We start from the raw sequence: 8669 nt of genomic DNA, 5'->3' as shown, positions 1-8669 counted from the left end.
CTGACCTGGGGCCAGATTCTGTGTGTCGTTGGAGCTGCTCCCCAAGGCCGAAGAGTTGACAGGGCAGTTGGAAGTGGAAACAGTTACTAAATTACTGATTTCCCTTCCATTGCTACATTCACAGCACTTTCCTCTTGGGTCTCCCCTCCCCCTTGCTCTTCCTCTCTTCTCTCCTCCCGTCTTTCCTTCCTAGTTCCAAATCTCTCTTTGATCCCTCTTCCCACCCACCCTTTCCCCTTCTTCCCCCTTCTCTGCTGTCTTTTCTGTCCTTCTTGCCTCCTCATGTCTGCTTCCCCCAATCAAACCACATTCCTATTTCCCCTCACCAACATTGCCCGAGCTCTTTTCCTCTTTCCGAGCATTCTGTGCTTGCAAAGCCCCTCTTTCCCCACTCCTCACAGTGGAGGAGCCAAAAGGCCACCTGAGGACAAGGAGGGCAACCCCACATGGGAAGAGGATGCTTTTAGAGAAAATTGGGCTGGAGCAGCTTGCTACACCTGCTTGCTGCTTGCTTTTGGAACCATGTGAGGTCTCTGTTGCTTGTAACATGAAAAGAAAACGTTGCCTTCTTCCCAGTTGGATTCAGCAAATGTGATTCTCTGAGAAAGTAACAAGAAATGTGTAGGAGTTCTTGGATATTCTTGCATTTCATTTAGTGTTTGTTCCACTGAATTGTCTAATGGTATAGTTATTATCAGTGCTTTTGGTGAAGATATACTATTGCATATACGGGAAGTCCTCATAGATAAAAACATGGAAGGAAAGGTGATTGTTTATATACAAACAACTACACTAAATAATTTTAGGAGGACATTGATAATACTACCAAGGATGGAGCCACACTTCCCCGGAAGGAAGAAGTATGCAATCTGGGGGTGCTTCTGGACACAAACCTCTCCCTCGTGTTCCAGGTTGAGGCAGTGGCCAGAAGTGCCTTCTATCAGCTTCGGCTGATACGCCAGCTGCGCCCTTTTCTGGAGATAAGTTATAACAAGCACTAAAATATAAGGTGCTGGTTATAACCTATAAAGCCCTAAACAGCTTGGGCCCTGGGTATTTAAGAGAACGTCTTCTTCAATATGAACCCCACCACCCATTGAGATCATCAGGAGAGGTCCGTCTGCATTTGCCACCGGCTCGTTTGCTGGCTACTTGGGGACGGGCCTTCTCTCTTTCTGCCCCAGAGCTTTGAAATGCGCTCCCTGCTGTTTTAACATCATTTTAAAATGTTGTTTTAAAATTTAAATTGTTGTAATGTTTTAACTTTTACTATGTCATTTATTTTGTTTTACCTACTGTTAAGTTTCTTTTTGTCATTCATTTTAGCTAATGTTTTAACTTTTTGTTTGCTTGTTGTAAACTGCCCAGATATGTGGGTTTTGGCAGGTATAGAAGAGTGTTAAATAAATAAATAAACAGGACAGGGAGCCATCAGTGCAGAGAAAGAACATGCAGCATTTGTATTCAGCAGGTCCCAGACTGACTCCTCAACACACCCAGTTCAGGATTTGGGTAGCAGGGTTGAGAAGTTATGAGCAAGAGACCCTGGAGAGATGCTTCCAGTCAGTGCAGACAAGATTCCGCTCAATGCATCAGTTTCTCTGCTATTCACTGGAAATATTTTCTTCAGGATTTGGAGCCCACCTGCCAAATCACCTCTTCCCCCCATTAAGGCTCATCCTCTGCAGTTTATGTATCAGCTGGTCAGAAGGATGCCAAAGGAGCTCATCACAGCTCTCACCACAACCCTCCCGGCCCATTCTCCATATCCAAAGTCCCGCTTCAGGGCATGTTTCGGCTGCAGCCTGCACAGCTTCACCCAATGGCCTCCAAAGCACTAATCCCAAACAGGGGTGCCAGCTGGCAGAGGGTCCCATCACAATGCCCAAAAAGCCAGTCGGTGATGCTGTATTCCTTGAAGCAGAAAGCATTAGTCCGATGCCAGAAGGAAGCTGCTGTTCTCCCAGTTTGGCTTGAAATTCGAGTGGGAAAAGCAATCTTGGTGAAAAAGCCAGCAGGGCTCAAACACAGGGAAGAGAAGCACTTTCTCAGAATATTCCACATCCTCCCAAGGCAAGACAGCAAGAAGCCCTCGATATTGAAACCGAACACTTCCAGCAACAACACTTCCAATCACAGGCGGCTGGATAAGTGTTCCCCCACCCAGCAGAAGGGGGAACACAACCCTGCCAGAAGAATACACCCACAAGGAATGCTGGGTCCAGATAAAGTAAGAAGCAGCAGCCATTTCTGGAGAGTGAGGGAGCCTTACCCAGAGAGGCCACATTCTGCCTATTCTCCTCCATGACTGCTCTGTGCAGGGCTTTTTGGTCTGCATCCAGAAGGGTCCACTCCTCCTCCGTGAAATGCACAGCCACCTCCTCAAAGGACACGGCACCCTGAAACAAGGACATATTGGACTCACAAGTCAGCAAACAGTCCCCCCACCCCTATACACAGTGGCGCTCTAAGCCCTAGACCTTGGGGACCTGGTCCAGTCCTCCAAGGTCCGGTGGGGGGTGGGACCTCCAAATTGCCAGTGCCGGGGACCTTCAGCAGCCACCCCACAGCCACCCCACCAACCTCTGCTGTTTTTAATTTTATTTTTTAATTCCTACCGCGTCTGAGGGGTGGCTGTGGGGAGGGGGGGAAGCAGAGCAGCCCTTCTTCCCTCTCCCTCCCTCCCCCTGAGGCGGCGGGGACTGATCTCTAAACTACACAGGCACACCTCGCAGTTAGTAAAAGACGCTGGTCTGAATGGACGCTAGCCCAGCATCGCTCTGGTCCCTGCCACCGGTGGGGGGGGGGTTAGAGGAGGGAGAGGGGAGAAGGGCTATTCCGCACCCCACCACCGCAGCCACCTCTCGGCCATGGTAAGAAATTTTAAAAGAGAAAAAAGGCGGGGGGGGGGACCAGCAGAGATTTGGCGGGGTGGGCTACCCAAAGAAGGTTTAGCATGTCTTCGTGCAGGGGGGCTAGCGACTGGGTTGTCTGGGCTCCCAAATTACCTAGGTGTGCCCCCGCCCATACACAAATCTCTGAGGATAACTAAAATGAAGCAGCTAAGGCTCCTCTGGCAGGATTCATGGCCTCTTCGCCTTCCCAGTGGGCAGATTACAGAGATGCAAATATTATTTCAGGCTCAGGGAGAGGCAACTAGGCTGTAGGGATGTGCAAATTGGCTCTATGTTGAATGGGTTCGAGGTCGAGCCGGTTTTGGTTTGATGGCTCGCAATTGAACCGAACCATCCCATTCGGTCCGGCCCCAGACCAACTCCCCCGCTGACTCTTCAGGGGGCTTCGTGAACTTTTTTCTTTTCAACATTAAACTTGTTTTAATGTTAAAAACATTAACAGAATGTTTTTTAATCTTCTCCCCTTCGGGGAAGGTCCTCGATGTGGTGGAGGGGGGGGGGTTCCGTGGAGGTTTCCCCTCCCTCCACTGGCCTCCGTTCTCACCGCTTCCTGAAGGTTCTTTGGCCCATTCGGGCCTCCATAGTTGGGCACGGTGGCCATTTTAGATGCGGCTGCACTTGCGCAAATGGCCTCATGCCAGGCCTCTGAGAGGCATTTGTGCATGCGCGGTGGCATCCAAATCACAGAGGCAAATATTATTTCAGGCTCAGAGAAAGGTACCTAGGCTGTACCCCACATGATCCCTCTTCTACCTGATCTGGTTGTGTAGAAGCTGTTTCTCCATCCACACAGGGGAGCCATAAGCTTGTCAACACCTCCAGTGGGGTTCCATGAACTAAGAGAGACAAAAGTGATAATTTTTTGTTGAACAATAAAATGTTACATTAGGAAGCGTCACTGCCCTGCAGGCTTGATGGGCAGAGCAGCACATGGGGGATGAGATCTGGAAGTGTTGTTGGCTTCTGTCCCTTCCCTGCAAAAGCACTGATCCCATGGACATGTTTGTTTGTTTGATTGATTGATTGAGTGCTTGATTGGTCTATGTAAACCACTTAGAGAGGTAAATAAATATTATAGTAGTAGTCATCGTCTGTACTGTGCCACACGCATGGACATATTTCTGCCAGGGAGCAGCAGTTTTGCAAGGAAAGAGGAGAATAGGAGCGAAAATAACTCCCCAGTGGAGGCAAGGCAAGCCAGAGGGCAGGCAGTCCTAAAGGTCCTGCACTCCGTCTCTCTCTCTCTCTCTCAGAGGCATGTGCCTGGGGCGGCTGCTGCCGGCTGAACCAGCAAAGAGAGCATGTGGGTGGGAGCTGGTGCTCTCCCTCCTGAGCCCCTCTGCCCTCCTGATGAGAATGATGGCACGCATGCACACTCCGTCTCCATCAGAAGGCATGTGCCCCCTCATTCCCAGGCCCCGATGGAAGCGAGGGGAGCCAGGGCAGCAGAAAGGGGGGCCAGGCAGTGCTCTGCTCGCCTTCCCAGCCACTCGCCCTCCTTTCTAAGAAGCTCCCAGCCCCAACTGAAGAAGGAAAGGGAGGCTTGGGAGTGGGGGAGGGCAGATGGAGCAACCCCGCAGAACACACTGCCTTGCCCTCGCACCTGTGGAGTGGTGCCCCCACCTACGCTCCAACTGGATTCCTCCATTCAATTACTTCCTAAGACACAACTGGATTGAGAAATGAATGATTCTGCTTGGATTCCCACACCATCTCAGGGAGCTGCCCCCGCCCTTCACATTTGAGGTTATCCAATAAGGGTTTTGTCGCCTCAAGGGTTTTGTTGCAGGTTTTGGGTGGTATATAAATATTTTAAATAAATAAATAATAAAAATGATGGTTATGAAGTTTAAATCAATTTAATTTGATTCACCTTGGCCTGCAAGAGCTTCTACGGTTAAATTTTAATTAAATTAATTTGAATGAATTTCATTTTAATTTGATTTAATTCAATTAATTAATTAATATTACATTTTAATAATCAGTGCCCTAAATTTAGGGTCTAAAATTTGACCTTAGCCCCTGCACACCAAGTCATGGTTGCTTACAGCCCACCACAGCATTTGAGTTGTGCACCTCTGCTCTAAAGAGTTCTCCGGCCTTGTGCAGGAAAGGCTAGAGAAAAATATCTCCCACAGACAGACTCAGGTTGACCAAGAAGTACCCCTTTTTAGGCACATGGGATTAAGGGAGACCCAGCAGAAGTGGGATCCGTTATTCCTTACCCAGTGAGGTGGATTCTGCATGATCCTCCTGAGAGCTCCCTCCGTGCAGCAGCTTCAGTCTGGCGTCTGATAGAGTCTTCTCTGCCTCAGAAACAAAGAGGTTTGCTTCTGCCAATGGCCCCTGCACCTGAAAAGCCAACAGAAATCCCAGGCAGCGAAGGGGGAGGCAGGGTTTAGAAAAGACAATGGCAGGGGTGGGTGATGGAGGGAGAAGGGTTAGGATACTTCCCCCTGCAAGGGCACTGAGAGAAATCTGGGCAAATTAAGGACATTTCTCCTTGCTAATATGAGACTCTATTTCAGTAAGGAGACCTAACCCTTAATTAGTTTGACTTCTTTCTCGTATTAGTGATACCTTGAGGTCTTTCCCAAAGGTGGGATATCAATTATTTATATACAAGAACATATGATGAAGGGAACTCATTTAATCTTCCACCGACTCTCTCACCTGCTGCTCTTCCTGCTTCCTGGCCTCTGCCTGGCTCAGGAGGAAACCTTCTGCCAGGGCCACCGCCTGCGAACTGGTCTCTGCTCCACATTCCCTCACCCAGCTCTCCATCTCAGGGGGCAGGATGGTCAGAAACTGCTCTAGGAGCACAAGGTCCATGATCTGGTGTTTTGTGTGTTCCTCTGGTCTGAGCCACTGATGGCAAAGTTGGTGGAGTCGGCTGCACACCTGTCGGGGACCCTCAACCTCCTGGTAGCGGAACTGCCTGAAGTGTTGGCGCTGTACATCTGAAGGGAGTGTGTCCTCATGCAGGATTTCCTGGAGAGTCCTTTCCCAGAATTCCTCACTGTTCCCAGCCTTGATGGTCTCTGGGCCACCTGCGTCTTGTATTTCCATCTCCAATTCTGTGCTCCAAAGGCAGCCTCCAAGAAGGCCAAAGTTGTTTTATCCACAGACTGGTCCTTGCAGCAGGAACTGCTGTAATGGATGAAGCCACTGAGTGTTGCAAAGCCAAAACTCTGTTCTGTGCTTGAAGTAGGACACCCCCAAGTCATGGAGCCATTTCACAAAGGAAAAGGAATTATTCGAGCTCGACAGAGACTTGCCGCTTTAGGAAAGGAGCCAAACATCCAAAGGACACCTGAAGAACAGAAGGAGCTTCCTTCATTTGCCAGTCACAGACCAATGCAGCGCCCCCTCCCCAAATAGGCTGGCTTTGTGTTCTCCACTGCGAACAATAACCTTCTCTCCCCACATCCCTTTCTTCCTCCAAATACTCCAGCCAGATCTCCCCCCCCTTTCCTCCTCTTCCTCCTTCAGGGGCCACCGTCTTTCGCATTAGGGCACAGCAAAGCTATTTATGGCAAGGAGCTTGAAAACTGGCTTCAGTCCCCTCAAACCGTCTTCCTTTTGCAAACAGCAAGAAAGCCCCTTGTCTTGGCTTGGGAGGAGCTGCAGAGGGATCAGCCCCACACAGGCCACCTCCTGATGAGCAGAGATGGGGGGGGCTGCTGGGGTGACTTCCCCCCTTCTCCCCCCACTCACTTCCTGGGCTTTGCTCTTCCCCTGGGGGTGGGGTTTCCACCCACCTCCTCTCTTGATTCCTTGCCCTTTATCATCCACCCTCCCTCCCCGAGGCTCCCCTCCAAACAAGCACACCACGGTGGGACGCCCCAAATGATCCCCCGGAGTCCTCCTCTTTCCCGGGGAAAGGGGCGGGGCAGGAAGAGACTGTGGCCAATCGCGATCCCTTTTCCCCTCTCTAGGATTCACGTCTCTCTCCCCTTAACTCTTTGCTGGCATTCGGGAGTCAAAATAGGGCTGCGGCTGCTTCCCTTCCTTGCCCTTCAGAAGAGGGAAACTGCTCACGCCAATAAAGGGCATTTTAAATCTCAGTCCATACCAGGACTACGACGTTGGACTGAAACTCTCTCCCCTCCCCGGGCCCAACAGGGTAGCATCTATGCGAAAGGTTGAAATTCAACAGATACAGCTCCCCCCCACCCCATGGAAGCCCTATGACGCTAAGCACTGTGATCTTCTTAAGCATTGGAGTCGCTTCCTCATTTTTCTGAACTCTCAAAGTATTACCTTTCACCTCCTGTTTTTCTTCTCCCCAACTTTTAAACAGTGTTTCTCTACACACACAAACAAACAAACACACACACACACCATCTTAAACAGTGCTAGGCTGTCCCAGCAAAACATTTTTGTTCTCCTTCCCCCAAATGTCTTTCCCTGTTACCACAAACAAATGAAGTTGGAAGGAGCTCCTCCAGAGCCCCCTTTCTCTGCAGCCCTGGGGGCCGGGGGTGGGCGGATGGGCATCAATACTAGCTCACGTCAGGGAAGGGGGACGGAAGAGAGGGAGGCCTGATGCCCTCCTGGGCTAGCGGGGGACATGAATGAACAGTGGGGTGAGGGAAGGCCTGTGGGGCAGGGGCGGGGAGGCAGCCTGTGGGTCGTGGGATGGCATCTTTTGGTGGAATGGACCATATGCTCTGGGCTCCTTGGAAGAAGAGCGGGATATACATGTAAAAATAAATAAATACATAAATACATACATAAATAAAATATGCGGTTAATACATTAATGTATGAAAGTTGTTCTTATTTATATCTGTAAGGCAAGCATCTATACTGCAGAAAAGGGAGGAGGAGCCTGAATTGCCAGGCAAGATTGGAAGAGAGGGCTGGGGGTCTCAGAAGCAGGGAGGCAATCTGTGAGAGGAGGAGGAGGGGGAGGGTGGGATTTCTCAGGGAGAGTCGCTAAGGACTGGCTGATGGTAGAAGACAAATCGGGAGGCCTAACTCTGCCTGAAGGAAGAAAAAGGATTCATCTGAGAAAGTATAAGCACAAGTCCAGATTAGCTGGGGAAAAGTGAGAAAAGTAAGCCAGGGGTCAGTCAGAAAAAGGGACAGGTTTTTTGCAGATGGTGGGGAATCCTTGAGGCAGGTAAAATAGCAGCAGCAAACTTCAACTCTTCAATATGGAATAGTATTACTTTGTATTGCAAAAACTGACAACATTTACTTGCATATGCTTCCTCTCAGAGACCTATTATTTGAAACAAAATGAAATCCACAAACTTCTCTCACACACAGGAACAGAGGAAGCTGCCATATACAGAGTCAGACCATTGGTCTATCTAGCTCAGTATTATCTACACAGACTGGCAGCAGCTTCTCCAGGGTTGCAGGCAGGAATCTCTCTCAGCCCTTTCTTGGAGATGCTGTCAGGGAGGGAACATGGAACCTTCTGCTCTTCCCAGAGCAGCTCCATCCCTTGAGGGGAAGATCTTGCAGTGCTCACACTTCTAGTCTCCCATTCATATGCAACCAGGGCAGACCCTGCTTAGCTAAGGGAACAAGTCATGCTTGCTACCACCAGACCAGCACAGAGTGGGGTCAGCTGTGCTACGGTGGCCTGAGCAGCCCAAAATGTGGAGGCAAGGCAAGACACCCATGCAGCCCTGTGGGCTTGTGGCTCAGAAATGCTCCACACGCACACACTAGTCCATCGCTGGATGACGACAACCTTCCTGTTGCCTGCCCTGCCGGTTAATTGAGGGTGGGTGGATTC

The 8669-nt window shown here is 50.0% G+C and overlaps 1 protein-coding gene across 1 annotated transcript; it reads right to left on the bottom strand.

Annotated features, from left to right (window-relative positions):
- Positions 1-2412: 2412 nt before the first annotated feature.
- LOC128347557 (zinc finger and SCAN domain-containing protein 12-like) lies at positions 2413-6624 on the bottom strand. The gene is made up of 3 exons (XM_053302513.1): positions 5589-6624; positions 5141-5267; positions 2413-3751 (listed from the first exon to the last, which is right to left on the bottom strand). Exons 1-3 carry the CDS (start codon positions 5982-5984, stop codon positions 3612-3614), a joined length of 663 nt encoding a protein of 220 aa, XP_053158488.1. The 5' UTR covers positions 5985-6624; the 3' UTR covers positions 2413-3611.
- Between the last annotated feature and the right edge of the window lie 2045 nt (positions 6625-8669).

This window comes from Hemicordylus capensis, chromosome 2 (assembly GCF_027244095.1).
Source record: "Hemicordylus capensis ecotype Gifberg chromosome 2, rHemCap1.1.pri, whole genome shotgun sequence".
Taxonomy (NCBI): Eukaryota; Metazoa; Chordata; class Lepidosauria; order Squamata; family Cordylidae; genus Hemicordylus; species Hemicordylus capensis.
The sequence above is the reverse complement of the archived record's forward strand: the minus strand, read 5'-3'. Positions and strand labels throughout refer to the sequence as shown.